We start from the raw sequence: 21,744 nt of genomic DNA on the forward strand, positions 1-21,744 counted from the left end.
ATGTGGAAAAAAAATGTAAATTCTGCTTTATGGTGGTTTAAGTTAGGCTAACACTGCTGACTTGTGGTCAGACGTAGTTGGAAATTATTTGTCAGCAGTATTGTTTAAACAAGGCCAAACAAAGTGCATGGCATTTATAATAATGTAGAGAGGACCCGACTTCTGTAATTTTTGCAGTATATCATGTTGTTCTGTCCATGAAGTAAAAGCAATCAGTTATTCATAACTAATGGCAATATATCTTGGAAGCCTTAAGTTTTGGGTCAGTTTTGGACAGTAGGGCCGAGAGCCATTAAAAATGGACCTGGGCTTGTTGCCTGTGTGGACAGAAAAGTGCTTTTCCTAGCCCCTGAGCTCAGGTCGCCCTGATGGCGTGGCTGTGGTCAGTGGTTGGCCTTAGCAGGGTAGGGAAGGCATGGATCTACTGATCAGGCAGGCTGAATATGAGCAGCACTAATAAAAAATTATTTATATATATATTCTAGACTATATTACAGGTGGAATCTATAGTCCTTGTTTGCCTGTACCTTGGCCAAGAATGGGATTGACTCTTTTTTTACAAGAAACTGATGGCAAAGAGGAGTTGACAGGCTTGGGGAAGGCTTGCCTGTACCCTCTGTAGGGGTGGCAGTCCAGCAGCTGGGCAGACTTACTGACTTACTAGTTGGTTTGATCTCTGTATTTTACCTTTGTAAAACAGTGATTCTTGATTTCAAAGGCAGGTCGTGGGGTAAATGATTATTTGTTTCTGTGGTAATGAGAGTCGCATGAGAATCTCGAAGTGTGAGAAAGAAAGAGCAGTGCAAGTCTTGTTAGGATGGGATCAGTCATGGTGGCTTCGGCCTTTTTGCACTCTGACACGAAAGATTATTGGTGTGTTGGGTTTGTTGAGGCCTTGTTTACCGGCCTTCACAGTGCTATAAAGATAAGGATTGAGACTGGAGAACAGAAGAGAAAGAAGTAGCTTCTGTCAGAAATAATGGGTGAGAAGTAATGTCTATGGTGTTAACTTTCTCTTTCCTTTGATGTATGTACAGAAATGGTTTCCTTGACTGAAAATCTTAGTTACTTACAGCTGCACCTTTTATCTTCTTTTGAGAAAATTCCAGAAACAAGGCCAAATTCGTTAGGAACTTGGATAATAAATGTGTTCTGTGTGTCTGTGTGTGGCATGAGATAGGTATGCAACTTTACATATCCACACAAAGGTGCTTTTTTTTATTACAAGTTTGCATCAAAATTACTCTTTTTAGTTGGGGAATGCTTTTTGTTTCCAAAAATAACCAGGGTTTCATGTTGTTGATGACATAAAACACATTTGCACAACTAAAAATTTTTTTAACAGGAAGAGCCAGGATACGAGTAAGAAAGGGACACTCGGTGCCTCACCCTAGCAAGAGTATCTTGACTCTGAGGAATTTTTTTTCATGTTCGTGCCCAATATATGTGAGCTTTCCCTACTCCTCCCGTGCTGCAGTTCATTCACAATCACATAAATTTTTAGATTTTTTTTTGTCCTAATTTGCTGTTGCCTCTCTCTGAAGCTGAGGCGTTCACCGACTCAAAGGTCTATTAAAAGCCTGTTCCCCTCTAACCACCAGAGGACACCTACCATCGCGTGGTGAGAGGTGATACTGCAGCCCTCTCATTTCTCCCTTGAAAATGCAGCCAAAAAGCCCATCTGGAAGCACGAAGACCCACCAGGAGATCCAAAGGCAGCTGCAGGGAGGAGGATGGTGTAGCCGAGGCGTGAAGGTGTAGTCCTAGGGAGCTTGGGTTTGGTCACAGCCTCCGGCTGGGAGAACATCGCACAGGTCTTTGTTTTGCACAGATGTGTGATGTTTCTTGGGTTTTGTCTCCCTAGGGTACGTAGAGAGTAAGGCACTATGTTTGTGTATTTTTTTTTGGGGTGGTGGTGGGCAGACAGGGCAGGCATAAGCAGAGGTTTGCTTTAGTAGCTATTGCAATGCAAATGAAGAAGTGATCCTGACTACTTCCCGAATCCTGTGGCGTTTGTCACTGGTTTAAAAAAGAAGGGGTGAGTATGTTGTAATGGTTATGTGGCCTACAACTGGTTTTTAAAATGACCAGCGACTTCTCTGTAACTCGTTTGTCCTTTGGCCCACATACCTGATCTGTGTCCTGTTTGTTCTTAGCCTTCTCTTCCAATATTTTGCTTAAAAAAGCAGGCATTGCAACAACAAAAAAAGATTGCTTGCTAGTTTCTGAAGTAGCAGTAGAATTTTAAGCTTTTGAATGGGTAAGCCCATTCAAAAAAAAAAAAAACCCAACAATTTTTCTTCCCTGTGATTTGTAAGATTTGTGCATTTAGGCTTTAGTTAGGCTGGATGTTCTGGATGATCACTGAAGCCAAGTATTGACACATTAGAGAAGGTTAGGGAGGGCCACTGATCAACTTGTAACTAATAACAGCTGAACCAGCTGGGCTGTCAACTGAAATGCTAATGTCAGTGTACCAAGAAGCGGTGACTCATGTCCACTTTGAATCTAAAGCCTTTCAGAGCAGCTAGGGGAATAATTTCCATCAGAAAATGCTGTACTGCATCAACAGCTTCACGAAAGCTATGGAGAACACAGCAATGTCAGGGTTTTGAGATTACATGAAGTCCTTGCACATAAAATTTCTGCTGAGCAGTACAGTGTGCTAGAGGCTTTACCCCTGTGGCCTGTGGTTCTGTATTAACTAGGAGAAGAAATTACATTTATTCTGGTACCACACAACAGTACAAGAGATGAGCTGAGAGTAACTCCCACTGGGCAGTTAATGGGGACTAGTAGCTTACTTCGGTTGCCTCGCTGCAAAGCTAGATAATGTGTGTATCCATCAGCTTTGGGTGAGGCAAATGTGTCGTAACCCATAATTTTGATCTGTTGCCAGTCTGTTAAGGACTCTTGATGAGACAACCTACAGAGAACCACTGAGGTTATTAGCATTGAATGGTCGTAGTGGTGTATTACCATATAAACAGTATGTACAGTAGGGAGAAGCTTCTAGTTCTGGACAGAATTTTCCTTGCAGGATATTTAGACAATGATTCATTAAAATACACTCCATGCTGCTATGGATAGTGTTGTGGAGGTCCAGAAGTGGTGTCATTAACCTAAAAATGAATTGTGCAGATTCCAGGGTGTGCTCATCTAGTAAGATGATGCAATTGTAACCTCTGACTCAAATTCCTAAATGGCTGATGGTCAGAAGCTGGGTGTGTGGTACTGTGTGCTTGCCTTTGCTCTCATTCTGCTCCTCTGGGCAGCTCATGATGGGCACTATCTGTAGCCATCGTGGGTACCCAACCCTTTGACTTGATGAGGTGCAGCCAGTTTAGTCTCTACCAAACCAAAGATGTCTTATACCAACCTCAAAAGAACAGCAGTACGTAGGAAGCTGTTATGGTACTGTATGCATCAGAAAAAGGACAAATGTAGCCGGCAGGGCGGTCAACCCTGCCCCTTGACTGAAGTCAGCAAAACTTTGGGCCTTGCTACATAGGCTAGGAAGAAAAGTAAATAAGCAGATCTGATCATGGAGAAACTGCAAGTAACCTATTACAGAAAGTGGAGAGGGCTAAAAAGGAAAAGCAGCCTCTTACATAAAGGAAGGAATGGTGTTTTGAATTGTGGAGAGGAGGAAAGCTGAATAAAAAGGGACCCATGAGAGGTTTTGAAATGTGTTTATTTGTGCCAAGTCTAGGGACTTCTCTAAGTAGCTCACCACTAATTGGTGGAAATTTTATAATTGGAACCATGTATAAAATATTGGGCCGAGTAGGTATGACTGCTTACGTTGTTACCCTAACTTTGGGGGATGACTTGCTGCCCTGAGAGGTACAGGTTGTGGACTGGGAAGCAAGTACAGGGGATCTGCTTAAGAAGTTTCTTTTGGGGAAGTAGGATACCATGTAATCATGTATTTTATGGCACTCTGCTGGGAAGTGGAAGGAACTGGGTAGCAGGAGGTATCTAAGGCAGCTAGCAGAGCCAGATTGCTGCTGGAGTGACTTGCAAAGGACCGAGCAGCTTGTAATGTGGCTGGGTCTGGTGCAGGTTGGATGCAGCCCCGCTGCCCAGCAGGGAAGGTACCCGCCTCTGCTTTGAAGAAGTGCAGATGTGAGATGCGGTGTTTGCTGCGGGAAGAAAGGAGCAAACACAGCAGCTCCTTTACCAAGAAATGACAGGAGGGCTCAAAATAGGCTGGTCGTACTCTTCTTTTTCTAGCTAGTGAAGTGGTGTTTGTTAAGCTACCTGACTGAATATGTGAGAAGCGGTTAAAAAAAGTGCCTGGTCATCAGTTTGGTTCAATTTTCCCAGGTTTGTGGGTGGGCTTTAACTGTTACTAACATCGCCTGTGTTGCTGTCAAAAGCCTACAGTGAAGCATGTTACAGTTATACAGGTGATTGTAACAAATTATATCAAATTCAGTTTTGCTCACAGCAGACTCAGCAAGCGCAATATTTATTTAAACTAAAAATTTGTTGTCGCTTTTAGATTCAGTCACAGAGATCCAGAAGCCCTGTGTAAAATCATGCTAGACACAATCAGTCTGTCCTAATTTGTGGGTTGTGGTCTGACACTGCTGCTCAAGTGTTAAGTCCCCAGAGGCTCCAAAGGGGAGAAGGGAACGGAAAGCTAAATCTGTAAAAGAACGTGTTTCAGTCTTTAATGAGATGAATCAAAGCAGTTCTTAGTACCCAAGAAGGAATACGTGAGATTTGGAAATCAAATAATTATCACTGAAAATAAGTGGGAAGTTCGTAACGGCTGGTTGGATACAGTTGCAGACGTGCGCTGCCAGTGTCCTGTAGTTATGTTCCTCTCCCAGTTCTTGTAGTTGGGGCAGGAAAGGCAGGTAAAATTTCTTCAGAGTAACAGAGTCCTCCCTCAAATGCTACCTTCTGGCCAAGAATAGCTGCTGAGTTTGCTTCAGCTGAAATTGTCTGCCTCTCTGTTGACAAAGCACTCCTGCTTCTCCAGCAAGCAAAATTCTGCTGAACAGGATAATGCACAGTCCTGGCAACGCTTGTGTGCCCCTCCAATTGTAGCTTTAAAAGCAAAAGCCTGAATTAGGGCTTGGACCATGGAAATAGGGGAAGGCTTTGCTACCTGTCGTCATGACTGCTGTTAGTAAATGGCGCTAAAAATAGCAGTCACGAAATCAGCAGCAAAACGACAGTCTGAGCGAAACAACTGCAGAGTAGTGCAAGGCCGCTCAAGCTGTAACCCAAGTGACTCATTGTCAGTGGTGCATTAAGTTTGGGAGCTGAAATAGGGATTTTCCTGTAAGTGTCATAAACTGCCTGTGACTCAGCCTTCAAAGAGGTGATCAGCATGTCAATCAAGCAGCTGTTCCGCTTCAGTAAAGAACTGGTGCGTACTTTAAATCACTGTATTTCCTTTGGTTTGTTCCTTCCCAGAAGTAGAAGAGCTCTGAGCCAGAAGTAGTCACGTAGTAAAACTTTATATTCTGTGGTTCTTCTAGAAACACTTCCACTTATTGCTCCTCCTTTCAGCATCACGACTTTTTTTATTCCAGCCCTTCAGCGTATTTTCTGTCCCTGTTGTTTGACTTAACCTTAAAAGCAGGTTTGAAAGTTTGTTTTCTGACACTGAGAAGTGAAGGCATTTCATGTACTTCTGTCAGTCTACTTTTATTAAAATTTTCTACTCTTTAAAAATAAAATATGCCTAGAACAATAGCTTCAAAGGAAAACTAAGTGGTAGTTCAGGCTCTAGAACCTTTATTTTCTTTTTTAAAAAGTGCTGTGGAATTTTGTAGGACAACTGAATAGCTTTTTGCTATCACCCGACTACAGACAATAGTTCTCGGTCTTCTCTCAAAACTATTCTAAGGTATCTTTCCCCAAGTGACCTGCTTTGGTGCTGTTTAATCTACATAGCTCATTTCTGTAGTTCTCCTCGGAAGAAACGTTATTATGCCTTTCTGTGAATGAATCCTTCCGATCTGACACAGTTAAGCTGGTGTACCCTTTAAAGCAGCAACCCTACAACTGTGAGCAGAACTCTAGCAAGTAGATACGATTTGGTATGGAGTTTTTTTGTGCTAGTTAATTGCAGGACAGAAGACGGGCTATTATCTAGCTAAGATACTGAAATGATCTTTGTGACGGGAGTGGCTGAACACCATTCGAACTTTGTGATAGCCACATACACTGCTTCCTGCGAGGCAAAGAAATACTGAATGCCTGTAATTGAATAGGATATGGCAATTTAATTTGGGCGGCCTTTTCTATTGCAACCTTTATTTCTGGCTCCTCTTTCCCCCATCCAGCATATAGACAGGGGAAGCTTTAAGCAGTGCTTCTCTAAGTAGCTTGTTGCTACACACCACGAGCTGTAAAACTACTCGGGACCTCATTGTGCTATCTGCTTACTAGACGGAAACAGTCAAACCCATGGTTAGAAAGCCTGTGAGGGAACAGGAGGGTGACAGCACAGCCTTCGGGTGGTAGGTGTAGGATTGGGGATGAGCGTAAGGTTTCCAGGTTTCAGGGAATCCACAGTCCTGGAGCAACACATGACACAGTTGGCTACCAAAGCCGTGTTTCGGTCTGGTTGCAGGTGCCTTGCTTGGAGGACATGGGGTGAGGCTGGAACAAGGGACCGACAGAGGGAACACGGAGCACGGGGGAAGCGGTGGGTTCGCAGGGGAAGCTTGTGGTAGCGTTGAGGTGCTGAGTTAACTTCACGGCTGAGCTGGTACTTTCGCCCTCGTAGGTCCGAGCCCACAGGGCACTTGCCGGAGCAGGGGGTCAGGGGCCTGTGACAGCTCAGGCTGAGCCCAGCGGTGCCCCCGGACCGGCTCAGGGGGTGAGGGGCGCCCCCGGGCCGGGCACGGCTCAGGAGCAGGCCGAGGAGCAGCGCAGGCCCCGGGCCCGCAGACCCCCGGGCCGCCCCGGCCGGGGGCAGGCGCTGACGTCGGGGGCGGCCGGAAGTGGCTGGGCGGGGCCGGGCCGGGCGCGGAGCGGGGCCGGCGGCGCGCGGCGGGGCCATGGCGGCGGGCGGGAGCCCGCGGGGCTGCGGGCGCTGCTAGCCACGGTACGTTGCGCAGACGAGAGGGGGAACGTCCTGTTGGTAACAGCAGCCATAACCCTCGCTGCGTGCGGCTGCCCGTCGGGGGCTGCGCCGAGGCGGGCCCGGCTGGAGGAGCCGCTCGGTGGGGCCGGGGCTTCCTCGGGGCGCGCTGAGGTGGCCGAGGGCGCTCGGTGACACTAGTCCCGCGTCCTTCTGGGGTGTTGCCGTGCTGGGTTTAGAGCCGGGGGGACGCTGCTGGTGTTTCGTGTTTTAATTGCTTGCAGGTATCCAGAAAGTACCTCGCTTGTTCTCTTCGCACAAGTCCTGTTTGCCTGGGTGTAAAATCGCGGCTCGATGCGGAGGTTACCCTCGTGAAAGACCGTGCCGCATCTCTGGGGACAGCGTGGTAACTGGCGGTTGACCTTTCTGTTTTCCTGCTTCGTTATTTCAGTTTTCAGTTTCCTTGCTGTGTGGGTGATAACGGGAAAGCCTGCGTGCCTTTTCCTGTTCTAAAAGCGGAGTCAGGAACCCTTAACTTACAATCTTGGAGACTTAGGGTTTGGTGTAATGGTTATGACAGAAGGTTGCTGGGGAGCCTTGCAGTTGCGTGCCCATCCCCTGTTCTGTCAATCTGAGCCTGAACAGCAGCTTTTCCTTGTTCCCGTGACCTTCTCAGTAAGAAACTAATAACCAAAAAATACCCTCAACCCATCACTTTGCCATAGTGCTGCCTGGTCTGCCAAGACTTTAACAGCCAGTTCTGTTCCCGCATCCTCTTTCAGCAGGATTGAGATTGCTGTTGGCACACCCAGGGAAGCTCAGTTAGCAGGCTGCTGGATGCGGGCTTGTAGGTCTGGGTTTCATTTTTTGGCTCTGCTGTTGGACTTGCTGGTGCTAAAGGCAGGATTGGTTGCTTTGGTCTTGATTTCGTCCTAGTGAAAATGAAAACAATGAGATTTGCCTGCCTTTGCACGTTTCTGTTGTGAGTTGATGGTGGTGTCCTATGAGAAGATGAAACGGGCAGCGCAGGCACCTGATGTTCTCCAAATTGTGTCCTAGACACTGGTCTTAAGTAGGAGAATTAATACCCTTCTGGCCCAAATCTCCCACAAGATAAACGAGGTAGTGCAATGGGCCGCTCTGCTGTTGAATCACTGCAGAAAACTCCAGGGCTCTGTGGAATGGGTCTGCCTATCATTAGCACACAGTTTGCAGGCTACCTTAAGTTACTTCTCCAGAATGTGCAAGAAATAATTAGTAGTTTCAGTTGGGCCTTGAATTTTGGTCACTTCGTTAGGAGATTTGCTAGAGAAATTATAGTGTAGCTGGTTATACTCACAAGCTGTTGTTTCATTTCTTATTAATGCCGTGCATTTAATGCAAGTTTTACAAACCCTTGTAGTTATTTGTGGAGTTAGGGATTGTGTGTGTTGGAGGAAGAAACCTAAAACACCCTTTGCTTCCCTGCTGCGTCTTTGCTTAGTGTCTCTTAACGTTACGTAAAGCAAAACTAGAAAAAGCAAGTTCAGCCCCTAAGGCTTCTCAGCTTTGGGAAATCTGGGGATAGCACAAGCGGTGTTAAAGGAAGCAGAAATGGTTGGTTGGTTGTCGTGGAAATATGCTTTTGTACCGTGTATCTTTGCCCTGTCTGCAGGCAGGGGTCAGCTGCTAATGGAGAGCTATTAGGACCCAGCTGAGGGGCGCTGAGTTATCAGCGTTCCCCTGTACAATGATGATGTTTAGGTGGGATTCTGTCTCAGTATACATAATCTCAGGAAGCTGCTGATGACATTGTGTACCTGTGTGCACTGTCCCTTGTTAGAGTGGCACCTTATTTCTTTAAGCAAGCCTTTAATTTTTGTATTTCAAAACTACAGCAGATTTCTCCGACAGATGTTTGCATCATTTCTTGTGTTTTTTAAAGTTACGACCTGGAGGGTTTCACTTCACTTTGGTTTTTTTTCTAATTAGAAGTTTTGTTTTTTTGAAGGGATCCCTCCTTTGGTGCTGCCTGACCAGTGAGTCCTTTAAGTACGCTCCAGCAGTGGTCACACAGAACCGACAAACTTAAAAACTGGAGGAGGGAAGATGATGTCCTTGGATGGACCACAGAAGACAATCAGTAACCCGGTAACTCCCCTGTCATATCAACAACTCCCTTGGGCAATTGAACTTTGCTGTTTATGTCCATAGTTAGTACTCGTACTGTTTTGCACGGTGAGGGGTGTTACTGAGAGCGCTCTGCATCGCTCAGGTGTTTCAGGGGGAATGTCGCAGGTGACACTAGGAGCTGATGGTGTTTAGATATTGTGCTGGAAGCAAACCCGATGCTTAATGCACAGGACTTCCAGAACAGGAAGGAAGTTCTGTTGGCCTTGGGGGTAATCCTTTTTCCTACACAGTTTCTGCAGATGTCTGGCATTTTTGCAGACTGTTTTGGATCAAAAGTGAAAATATGATAAGCAGCCTTTTCACTTCTAATTCTCTGTAAACATGGGTGGCGCCTGGCAGCCCTTGTGGTTTGTGTTTTTTTGTTTTTTTGTTTTTTTTGTGGCGCTTGTAATTTCAGTCTGAACAATTGAACCTGAAATGTTTTTTGATAGTTGGTAACTTGTCTTACAATGAATCCTGTTTTGTAAGGAAGACTTGAGCTCTCAGCAATTGCAGAGTGGATTTGATGGAATGTTGTTTGCCTAGCTTAGGGTCCAGAGACTTTCTTTGAAGAGCTCTTAATATTCTCATGATCTGGAACAGTAGCTAAAGGGATGGGTTGGAGCTGTGTTTTTTGTTGTGGCTTTGAAAAGGTAGTTCCTTTGAGCCTGCAGGAAAATATTTTTAACATTGTGTGCTAGAACTCTTTAAAAATAATAAATTCTGTAGAGTATCTACGTGGTGTATACAGTAGTGAGATCTGCACAACTTCCTTATCTATTGCAGCTTTGCAGTGATACACACCTGGGCCCTCAGTGAATCTGATTATTCAGTCCCCCTGTATGTTCACTGCTTGCAAACAGGACAGAGGTAGGGATGATGGGGGAATAGCTTCAATCTTTTTCACAAGAACTCAGCTGGGAGAGGAAGGAAAGCAAGCTGTGTGGAGATGAACTAGAAGGTGGAAGGACAGAACTGCAAAAGTAAAGGGAGGATGAAAGTTGGTACATGGAGATTTTAGTGGGGAAGGAGGTGTGAGGAGAGGGATTAGGACATGTTTAGAATAAATAATGTGTGAGGGAGAGAGTAAGAGTGGAGCAAAATCAGGTGGCTGCAAGGGGACTGAGGAGTATGATGGGTGGCAAGACCAGGCTGGAGACTATAAAGGGGTAAACTAGGGCTTAGGGGTCAAGAGCCTAAAGTAGGAATAAGAGTGAGTACTTGGGATTAGAATGTGGAGGCAGAGTTGGGAAAGATTGTGCTGATGACCTCAGGACAGCCTCCAGGCAAGGCCATGAGCAACCTGCTCTATCTGACCTTGCTCTGGTCAAGGCATTGGGCCAGAGATAGCAGAGGTGCCTTCCAACCTCAGCCCTTCTGTGACTCTATCACCTGTGTGCTACCACAAGATGAACCTAGTAGGGATGGAAGAGGGCAGGCTATGAAGATTTCACTGTTTCAGTGAATGGTTCCAAAGGGCTGATAATAGTCAGCCCTTGGCAATGACCTAATTTGAAATTAATCCTTTTTATACTCTATTAGAAAGTGAGGCAACAAAATGTTATCATGGAGGCTGGAAATTTTAGTTTTAGTTTGACCTGAGAAGCTTGGTTTTCACAGGTGAAAAGATGCTGGGTTTTTCCTTCCCATTGTGGTGGGTATTTAGTCCTTTTCTACTGTTTCTCTTAAATGAGATGCTAGCTGTGTTTCTTTTAATGTGTGCCATATAATTTAAGTATTAGAATAGTATTTTTAAAATTATTGTGGGCTTTTTTGCCTCCATCACAAATCGTTATTTGAATCTTTTTTTTTTTTCTTTTTTTTCTTTTCCCCTCCCTCTTCTAGATCATTCCATATGTTGGGACCATACTTGGTGGCCTTACTCCTGGAGAGTTGATTGTGATACATGGGACTGTTCCTGATGATGCAGACAGGTAGTGGCTATGGTGTCACTTTCTGCAGTGTGACCGTGTGAACAACAATGTAATGCATAAAATGTTTCCAGGGGTCCTTTATAGTGGCACACAAAGGCTTGATCTAAACCCTTGTGATAGTGTCAGAGTGAGTACAGTGTTAATTAGTCAATGAAAACTTTGTGATGAGAAGTGGAGAATGAAGTGATTTTTTGCTTCCTACTGATTCTCTCTTCTGTTTGCCTGCTTTGGCCATTTTTCCCCCTGTCATAGCATATAACCTGCCTCAAGAGGTTATCTGAGACTAACAGTACTGATAGCTGAATGTGTTGTGTGAAGGAATGAACTTAAACTGGGCTAAGGAGGGGTGAACTGGTACACACGTGCTGGGTACGGGGGTTCTGTTCCCTGACTTTGCCCAAGGTTCTTCTGGTTATTCTACAGAAGGTGATAGGGGGGTAGGTGGTGGGCACAGTTGTCACCGAAATCAGGAATAAGAAAGCCTCTTAACACCAATGTAGCATTGGGAAGCAGGCATTCTTTACTGCAGTGCTGGATGCACGGGGGATCGTTTCGCCTAAGGTGTATGCCGCGTTTCAAACACAGTTACACAGGCCACACTTAGCATTATGCATTACATTTCTCAGAAGAATCATATGTATTAATTTAACAGGTGGTACTATGATAATTAAGCATTGCACATGCTCCTTACAGGTATCTCTGAGTCTTCTAAGGGGTCTCAAACAATTGTGGACCCTGTAGTTACAGCTGACCGATCACTGAACCTTAATTTAGTTCCCTTATATGGAGAGCCCAAGGAGAGTTTAAGTTTGTTTCGTTAGTTGCCTGTACAATGTTCTCCTCAGTGACCTTAAGTTTTAAACTACTCTTTTCCTCTTGGCATAAAATTACATAACCAGGGTTGATTAGCAACCTCTTCGTGATTACACTGAAACAAACAATATAATTACAAAGCTAAAACAGACTATACTACAAGGTAACACAGTATATGAGCAGCTTGCGTGATATGATGACCATTAAATAAATCATAAATATTTAAATTCATTGCAATTAATCATGGGAGAACCTTTCACAAATGTGTAGGAGTGGGCAAATAACATTTTGAGTTTTTTTCTCCTTCTCCAGGAATATTAATTGTGTCTGCCTGTTCTGAGGATCCACAGTAAAACACAAATGTAGCAGACTCCGCTAATTGAGGTGACTCCTTGACAGACTGAGCTGAATGTGGTTTGTCTTACTTTTATGATTAGGTTCCAGGTGGACTTACAGTGTGGCAGCAGTGTAAAGCCTCGAGCCGATGTGGCATTTCATTTCAACCCCCGCTTCAAAAGGTCTGGCTGCATTGTTTGCAACACACTGGAGAGCGAAAAATGGGGCTGGGAAGAGATCACTTACGAGATGCCCTTTCAAAAAGGGAAGCCGTTTGAGATTGTCATCATGATTTTAAAGGATAAATTCCAGGTGAGTCTGGGTTGATTCTTCAGCCATAGCCAGTTGTCAGGCCAACAAGAGAGGTATTTTGTATACTTACAATAAATAGTTGGAAGCCTTGGTTTCTGTTACCTAGGTATAGTCTAACTGCAGAAAAGTTTAGGAGTTTTTCTTTTAAAGAGGTGCTAAGTAAATCAGACCTTGAAGTTGATATTGCCTTCCTCGTAAGTTGGGTGAGTAGGCAGGTAACTTCCTGCTGTGGCTAGCGGCTACGCCACCCAGTTCCTTCGTTAGCCTAAGGGCTAACCTTAGGATAAAGCTGAGCGCGTGAGGTGTGTTTGTCCTGCTCTGTTAGACTGAAATAAGAGATTCTAGTAGATTGGTAACACCACATTGGTAAATGATCAGGTGTAGAAACAAAAGGGTTTTGAAATGCAAATTTTTGTGAAGGAGATTTATTCGCCTACACTGTGATGGAAAGAAAGACTGAATTGTGGATCAGCTGAACTTGGTTGCTCTGAGATTTCTAGGATGTTCCATGCTTCTGTACCAGACCAGTAGACAGAGATACATGTATATGGCTGACACATGGCTGGTGTGATGTACATTTAATACAGTTTTCCTGTTTTGTTTTCTGTCTCCTTAGGTGACTGTAAACAAGAAGCACTTGCTGCTCTACAACCACAGAATTAGCCTTGAAAGAATAGATACTCTTGGAATATATGGCAAAGTGCAGATCAAAACTATAGATTTTGTTTCTAATGTAAGTTATATAGACAAATTGTTTGATTCCTTTTCTCTGTCTTGCTAAACTACAGAGTAGGATTTGTGGTGAAAAGGAAGTAAGGAAAAGCAGCTACACAGTCTGACATCGCTACCAAGACTTTTTTTTCCCCCCACATTTCAACATGTGAGTCTTATGTAAGGATCTCTGTCTTCCCGTTTTAGCCTTGAGGTTAGGGGCAAAAGGGTGGCAAAGTTTACAGCTTTCAAAGTTAACAGGGCAGATGGTGTAAGAACTGATTTGATACTGGGTCTAGGAGTGGATTAGACTTTTCAGGTATTGCAGGAGCACCAAAATGAACTCACAGTATTTAGTGCTTTTAAGTGACAAGTTCAGCCATAGCTGTAACTTGTTGCTTGGCTTCCAGATGCCGAGTTCAGCCACAGCTGGAACTGCCTGTGTACGTAACCCTGGTTTTCCTGCTAAAATGACTGAATTGCTGAATGAAGGGATGAGAGGAGTGTACGTTTATTTCTGGGGGGTGAGAAGGAGTGTCCTTCTCCAAAGACTTTGTGGCTTGGACCAAACTGCAGTGAATTTAAAGTGAAGGCAGTGCTGTGCTTCCTTTCAGCTGCCAGCTCTGCTAGAGAAAGTAAACTAACAGGGAGGAGTCGAACACTTTCCCCCGTGCAGAAGCAGAGATCCTTCTGCTCTGGAAGTGTGAGACCTGTAGAACAGAAAAAGATGGTGATAAATTTCAGGGAGGTACAGAAGGTGAATGCCTTTTCCCTTTCTTCCTGCCACTCACTAGAGCAGCCTACCTACTCCTGTGTAATATTCTGGGTCTCTTCTGCCCCATCCTCATTACGCTGTGGGCAAAGCTTGGATCTCTTGCTGCCAAAATGTCAGGTCTAACTCGGGTCAGCAGGCTAATAATCGTGCTGATAGAAGGTGGAGATTTGGGCCAGAATGGAAAAGGAGTCTGAACATGATAGATACGTCTATTCATCGATCATTTGCAAAGTCCATGTACAGACATCTGTGGGCCTCGTCACTTGGCCTTGGGCATGTTGCCAGAATGACATTACTGCAAAGCTGTCTCAGTCCTGGTCCTAGAGGACCGGCTCGGAGAAGAGCCTGGGGGCAAGCAGGTGCTGTAGGTTGGTTTCTGTCCCAGTCACAAAATGAAACAGAGTTGCTTTAATCTGTGGTTGCTCATGCTGTATCCTTTTGGGGAAGAAAGGAAGGAGAAAGGTGATTGTTTCCTTTCTGTCTTTGCTTCTAATATACTCTTCTGAGGAGGAAAATGGAGGCTTGTATTGAAAGAAACAAGCTGCCAGGCCTAGGCTGGAACTGTATCTCTGCACGGCCGTGTTGCTCAGCTGTCCTTCCCATGCGAAGGGGCAGGGATGTAGGAGGCTGCTTAGAATCTCAAGGCCCCTTGCGTGGACCTGGCCTGGTATTCCTGCCCCAGTGAGGAAAGCTCAGTGGGTACAGATTCTAAGGGGTTAACAGTGCTATGACTGTTAAATAAAGTTTCAAACTGAATGAGATGGTCTTTAGAAATCTTAATTTGGCTTCAGGACTTCTCCCTGGTTTGCAGGGGTTTGGCTATCTTTTCTTTACCGTAGCCCTCAAGTTCCACGTTAACAGTTCACTCTTCAAAGCAGAAGAAATCCTTTACAGTTCTAAACCAACTTTATGTTAAAAGTTCTATGATGTATGCAGTGACATCTAAATTTCTCTTTCTGCAGTCTTTACAAGGCTCTCAGCCATCATCTCTAGGAGTAACAAAGATAAACACAGAAAATGTATGTATGGTTGTAAAAGGTTGAATGAATCTCCCTGTTGCCTGATAAGCTAGTTAATGTTGTTTGTTTTCTCTTGTAGGGGGAAATGCCAGATGGTTCACAATTCGTAAGTGTCTTGTGTAGACTTGTGGCAAATGTGAAGAGTGAAAAAAAAAAAAAAGGGGGGGGAAATAAAACCATCTCAGTCATTCATGAAGAAACACATGTAGAACAAGGAAACTTAGAATCTTCTGGGTTGATCATCAGTGAGGTTTTGTAGAGAGTAGTCCTCTTTTCTGCTGCTAGTAAATGTGAGCCTATTTGTTAAATCATGTAGAAAACCCGAAAGATAAACACAGCATCCACAGCCATAAACAGAGAAATAAAAAGGGAGGTACCTGATATACCAAATGACACTAAAAACATTTTCTGAACAAGCATGCTTAGTTTTCTCCGCCTGCGAAACAGAAGTATTCTGCAGTCTATGCCAAGTGGCCTTATGTTAACGTGTGTATCTCAGAACCTGTCTGGCTACGTCTTCCTCTTGCTGACAGATCCATGCTTACCCTGTGTGCACATCACGTGGCTGCTGCGAGCATCACACCTTAGGGTTGGAACTTGCACCCAGCTAGCATGTAGCATAGATAGAGTGCTTATCTTTTTGCAAAGGGCTGTACAGGTGAACAGTATCTGGACTGGAGTAAGTCCCATGCTCACACTGGAAAGGGGTTGGAAGCCAGGAATATATACAAGTAGAAATTGTGGAGAAGGCGAAGTCGCTGTGAGTGCCATGATTTTAGTTGCCTTGTCGCTTGACAGCCTGCTGCCTTCAGTCTTCTTTTCAAAACCACATAATGTGCAGTATTGTCACTGTCAAGTGGTGGACTTCAACAAATGAACGGAACTTCTAACACAATGAAAACAAAAAAAAGGCAAATAAAATACTTGCACTATCTCTCATTATGAACTGGTGGCAGGACAGAATCTCAATGACCCTACTTCTCACACTAGCATGAGTCTTACTCTCTAAAGCATAACTGAAGCTTTCAGAGAGGAGAGGTCAGGGTGTCACAGGTTTGAATTACTGCAGAGAGTTTTGTGCTTGTTTTGTTTTCTTTTTTTCCTTCTCCCGCACCTTCCACCATTAGTGGTGGCAGAAGTAGTTGTAAATAATGTTTATTTTATTAATCAAGGTGGTATTCCAAAGACAAACCCCAGCAATTTGATATGTTTATCTCTGTGTAACTTTTCCACTATAATATTACTATGCCAGAACACGTTGGTAGGAATAACTTCAGCTAGAAGTGCAGATTTGCAATTGTGGGCCAGATTTCTTCCTGTCATGGCAAAGCTCAGCTTGTATGTTGAAACAAGTAAGTCACAGTCAAAATCTTTACTGGTGATGTACTTCCAGGGAGTTCCTTACGTTGGGAAACTTGATACTGCGCTTCGTCCGGGATGCACAGTTGCCATTAAAGGAGAAGTGAATAAAAACCCAAAGAGGTAAGTGTTACGGCATTTTACTACTATTTAACTCAGCTACTCTTGCGAATGAGTAGGCTTTTCCATTGGCTCAGTATATCCTTACTTGCAACTTTGCATCTGGAATCATGTGAAACTACAGTGCAGTTTTCTTGGGGACCTGCAGGATCCTGCTTCAGAGAGAGACTTAAAAGAGCAGCTCCATTGTAAAAAGCAAAGGTAGAAACCTGAGTGTCTTACCTGCTAAATCTGCGTTGTTCATGAGACTGTCTGCTCGGGGTTTCCGCTGTGCAAGGCATGTGAGCACACATGCTGTACGAAGACAGCTTTTATTCTAAAGAGATCCAAGAGTAAGGGAACTGGCAGAAGTAGATAGAAAAGGAGTGAGATGAGTTGCTAGTGTGCACAAATCTGCATGTTACAACATTTCTCTGAATCGTTCTTGGATGGCCTCCTTGGAGACTGTGTAAGCACGAAAGTGCCTGACAACTGAGTGGTGAAAGCTGGTAGGGGAGTATGAGCTATAATTTTGGTAGCAAATTAGGAACAATAGGTTGCAAAGAAGACATTTGCCCAACATGATTTAAAGGGGAAGGGGGGAGCGCAAGATAGTCAAAATGGAGCGGAGGAAATGTTTGTGCTTCAGCATGCCCTTTGCTCGAAGGGTTTGGGCTCTGCAGAAACATGCCTAGAAATGAAGCAGTTAGTGCAAATGATGAGAAGCACGTGTGTATGCATTGCACTCCTGCAGCTGAACAGCACTCCGAGTTTGTATTAATGTGGGAACCCAAGGTCTAGAAATCTCGTCGACAAGGTTTGAATGGACTTGAAATTCGACAGGATAATTAATACTTAGAGAATAGCATTTGATATCCTTTTCTTGGCTTGAAAAGCTTATTAGCACATCTCAAGTGCTGGATGTACTGCTTATAAGCATGAAGAAGCTTTTGGTTGTTAAAGCATTGTGTGTTGTCTGCTTTTTGTGTTTGTACTTCTAAACGTATAGATTTTTGTAGTTGTAAGTTATTTAATGTCTTTCACTCAGTTCACAGTTGTGGATGCTCCTTTTTCTCAGTGAAAAAGAGGACTCCACAGCTTGGAAGTGAGGCCGTTGCTCCATTTCCTATCTGGACTGAGCAGTTCTAGGCTTCTCAAAGGAGAGCAATAACCTGACAGCTGGCTCTGATTTGGGGGAGGAATATTTCTTCTTCAAATGCAGTGAGGTCTTTGCCACAGGTTGAAGTGTTCATTTGAATTTGGATGGCTTTGCTCCGATCGCTCTTCTCCACAGCTCCCCTTTGGGAAGCCTGTGTTGTGAACACGTCTGAGATGGCAGAGTGTTCCTTCTGCCTGGGCAGAGCTGCGCTGCCTATAAAGTACCATTTTGTATGCGTGGTGTCCCACCAATATTAGACACAGAGAGACTCCTCAAAGTTTTCCTTAGTCTAATCTGTTTGTTAGCAGAAAGAATATAATGTCTTCAGGTAAAACACAGCTCTCGGAGGTAAAAGACAGTGAGCAAGCAGCACCGTGTTTCCGTGAAAATGCTGCTTCCTGGTGCTGCAGAGGAGCAGCACGTGGCTGACTTGGCTGGCTACCTCCTCGCCGAGACGTGAACAGAAAGCTGTGAGCGATGTAGCAGGGTCGCGTCCTACGTCTGCTGCCTCCAGCAAAGGTTTCTGTGTGAAGGACGCAAACGCGCGCTAACTGCCTGCTTGGTTCTTCAGGTGAACCACGGCCCTGGCTCCAGGACAGTTCTAGGTATTGGCAAAGGCCTCGGTAAATAGCACGGACTGCTGCACCGTGTTTATAAACCCTTGGTAAACTTTAAAAAAAATATCTTCCAGCTTTGTGATAAATCTGAAATCAAGTGGCTCGAAGGACATCGCATTGCATCTGAATCCCCGAATGAAAAATAAAGTTTTTGTAAGAAACTCCTATCTTCATGACAGCTGGGGGGAAGAAGAAAAGGAAGTCGCCACCTTTCCTTTCAGTCCAGGGATGTACTTTGAGGTAAGACTTATCTACAGCATAGCATCGAACTGGAAGTTCTGCCAAAAGCGTTAGCAGTGGTGCTTAAAGGTCATGTCACTAACACAGATTTAAATAAAACCGCCATTCCTACATTTCAGTGTCTCAAGAATATTATCCTAAGTGGGACCGTAGGGAGCAGAGATTTGACTTGGTTTTAATGAGCTTTTAAATAGTTGCAAGAATTATGCTCAAAACAAATTTTAATTGAGTTGGACTTGATGATCTTTATGGGTCCTTTCCAACTTGAGTAATTCTATGATTTTTGTTGAAGTTCCACTTTCGAAAAAGTTTCTTTTGCCTGAAATGGTCATTGTAATAGGAGCAGGGCTTGCCCAAGTCTAGGCCTAATCACCAGGTGGTTTTTCATGTCTTACCTGAGCTTAAAACTGAACTGTTGCTCTTCTTGATTTTCAGCTGATCATTTTCTGTGATGCCCACCAGTTCAAAGTTGCTGTTAATGGTGTTCACACGCTGGAGTACAAGCATCGTTTTAAACAACTTGAAAAGATAAATGAAGTGGAAATCGCGGGAGATATGAAGTTGTTAGATGTGAGGAGCTGGTAGTTCTTTTCAATTAGTACTAAAGGAATTAAACCTTTTCTAATGAGAGGGCCTCCTTGTCAGGTACAAAGAGGTGCTGAGCCTGCCTTTTACCTATCTAGGCTTGTGTCTGCCTCTCGGAGCTGGGCGCTCACCAGACCTGTAGCTGCGAGATTCAACCCTCCTCTACTTTACAGTATCCTGGCAACCTAAATAAGCGTTTGCTCAGATAAATCTCCCATATTACTGAACCTAGCAATATGAAAATGCTGCATTGTACTGTGTCTAACAATTGCACTCAGTATGTTTAAGTTAAACTACTACTCGGCTTTCCTTGATAGCGTACATTCAATATTGTGAAGTAGAAAGGAGACTGAAATAGGATCCAAAGATACGGTTATCGGCCTGAAAAGGGCCCTGGGTAATTCATTTTAAATAGTTATGAAATATACTCTTCTATTTAGTTTATATTAGCAACTGTAAGCTTTTTACTGAGGATGGATGAAGCAAACTGTTGACTCATTAGTTACAGCAAAAGGCAAGGAGGAATGTGATCTTACTTCTTAGCCTGCTGCTGCAGTAGTACCTTCTCTGACACTCACGGCTGTCACCTCCTGCTTGTAAGTGGCTTGAATGAAACATACAGCACCGCTCCTAGCTTTCAGTTTTCCAAAGTGAAACAAGTGTGAACTTTTGGAAGCTTGGTTGCTCTGAAATGGCTCCTAACCTGAGCAGATGGTGGTGGTTTTCATTTTTTCTAAAAGGAACCCAAGTACTCCAGGCAGGGGTGCAAGTCGTCAGTTGAATAGAGAATGAATCCTTTTTCAGTCTTGTATTGAAGTAGTATCTATCAGAGACCGACTGTTCCTATTCAATCAGTTTTCTGTACAAATGTCAGTCTTAATTTTTATACTTAAAAAAAAAAAGTTGCTACTGGCTGTCAATACATGCCTAAGGGACGTTCCTATTTATCTTAACTGCTGCTAAAAGAGTGAAACACTTTCAACAATGACTGTTTAAGATGAACTACCAGATTTAATGTATAAAAAAGCATAAATAAATACATTTGTGAACTCTGCTTTTTTCTCCAAGCGTGGCTAAGTAGCTATGATTCCTTTTAGGTCTGTATTTTGCCTTGTTTTGCTTATTACCTTACCAGTATCTCCAAGGTGGCACAGTGATTCTGACCGGAGGACCGTTTCTGCATCGAGGCGTTAGCGGTCCACAGCCCAGCACCTCCCCCTGGGTTGCAGGATGAATGTAGCTGGCTGATGCCAACAGCCCACTTGTGTATTCTTGCCTTGACTGAAGAGGTCAGCAGCAGTTCTGTGCAGATCCTTTTTGATTGACAGCAGACATCATTAATAGTTGTTTTAAGAAAAGCCTGTAAGAGCACAAATGACCACGATGGGGTAAACATCCCTGTGGATGGGATCTGCCTGGCAGGTCCAACCCTGTTCCCAGCACACGATGGGATGCAAGATCATCGTCTTTATAGTGTTAGTTCTAACCAGTTGCATTTTAAACTGTACAGTCGGAGTGCCTTTCTTACTCGCAGTGTAATGAACTGGCACCTCCTCGTGCAAAATAGGTGGTGAATTTTTTGGTAAATTCATTAACAGAGCAAGCAATTTATTCTTATCTTCAGGGGAGTAAGATGGTAATTAGTAGCAATCTTTAAAGACTAAAAACCAGCTTCAGCCTCCACATGAATCCTAGTTTCTTGTAACTAACTTCTCAGTGGGTTTACTTTTTGCTTCCCTAAAAATGTCAGAAAAGCACATTCTCAGGGCTGCAGCGCACGGGGGCAGTGAGCACCATGCCTGCACTGCCACATGGCAGCCCCTCCACAGGAGCAGTAACTGCATCAGCTGAGCAGGTCTTACCTGCTGTCACACTGGTTGGGCCCAGCTGTCAGAAGTTGCTTACAGCAGTTTTCCACTGTTAAGAAAAAGTTGTATGAAGAGTCCCCAGACCATCCAGAAATTATAAAGCCACCTTCTTACAGTATTTTATTAAAAAGTTAAGATCTCATCTCTGATAAAAATTAGCCTCACACATGTAAATGTTATAGGCAAACTGTCACATTAACATAACTCAGACAAAATTTAAAAACAAAGGGGATAAAACTTAGAAGTAGCTTTGGAGCGGTTCTCCCAAAATGACTTCCAGTTGTTGAATTGTCTTCTGACACTGCTGTTCCACTTCTTCACACTCATCTAGGAAAAGAAATTAAGCAGGAATTAAGTAGAACCGTGATTACAAAACTACCTTAGGATGGCTTCATCATTCGTCAAGGTTAGAACTATCTTCAAACACCAGGTATGAAATAATTACTCAAAAATATTTTGGCACTGACTCGTATTATTTCTACTATAACACCAATCTAAAACATGCAGCTGGGGAGATGGGCACAGGCTGCAAGACTGAAGAAACTACCATGATTTAACTGTACTTTAGGATAGTGTTGGATACAATCCATTTCAGTTTGCATCCTGCACAGTTTAAGCTACCGTACACCAATTCGTAAGATTTATAGCAATTACAGGAATCATGCTGTCTGAATTTTAGAAATAAGTGGCCCTTATTCTTTCTTGGGCATAGGCC

General features: G+C 43.9%; 2 protein-coding genes across 5 annotated transcripts in view; one reads left to right on the forward strand and one right to left on the reverse strand.

Annotated features, from left to right (window-relative positions):
* The first annotated feature begins 6,973 nt into the window (after positions 1-6,973).
* Positions 6,974-20,215, forward strand: LGALS8 (galectin 8). 3 transcript variants are annotated; one of them, XM_056343258.1, is made up of 11 exons: positions 7,009-7,075; positions 7,336-7,487; positions 9,041-9,181; positions 11,048-11,136; positions 12,387-12,597; positions 13,214-13,330; positions 15,046-15,102; positions 15,182-15,208; positions 16,496-16,584; positions 18,411-18,576; positions 19,012-20,215. In XM_056343258.1, the coding sequence occupies exons 3-11, from the start codon at positions 9,140-9,142 to the stop codon at positions 19,159-19,161; spliced, it is 948 nt and encodes a 315-aa protein (XP_056199233.1). In that variant the 5' UTR covers positions 7,009-7,075; positions 7,336-7,487; positions 9,041-9,139; the 3' UTR covers positions 19,162-20,215. The 3 variants fall into 3 exon arrangements, with proteins under 3 accessions (XP_056199232.1, XP_056199233.1, XP_056199235.1); XM_056343257.1 differs by lacking the exon at positions 7,336-7,487 and having other exon boundaries at positions 6,974-7,075; positions 9,042-9,181; XM_056343260.1 differs by lacking the exons at positions 7,009-7,075; positions 7,336-7,487; positions 15,046-15,102 and having other exon boundaries at positions 9,042-9,181.
* A 917-nt stretch (positions 20,216-21,132) lies between these two features.
* The window catches only part of HEATR1 (HEAT repeat containing 1), a 38,649-nt gene continuing 38,037 nt past the window's right edge, over positions 21,133-21,744 (reverse strand). For both annotated transcript variants that reach the window (XM_056343255.1, XM_056343256.1), the window contains one exon: positions 21,133-21,356. In XM_056343255.1, the coding sequence (XP_056199230.1) occupies positions 21,268-21,356 (89 nt within the window). In that variant the 3' untranslated portion in view covers positions 21,133-21,267. The remainder of the gene's footprint in view (positions 21,357-21,744) is intronic.

Source organism: Falco biarmicus, chromosome 6 (assembly GCF_023638135.1).
Source record: "Falco biarmicus isolate bFalBia1 chromosome 6, bFalBia1.pri, whole genome shotgun sequence".
Lineage (NCBI taxonomy): Eukaryota > Metazoa > Chordata > Aves > Falconiformes > Falconidae > Falco > Falco biarmicus.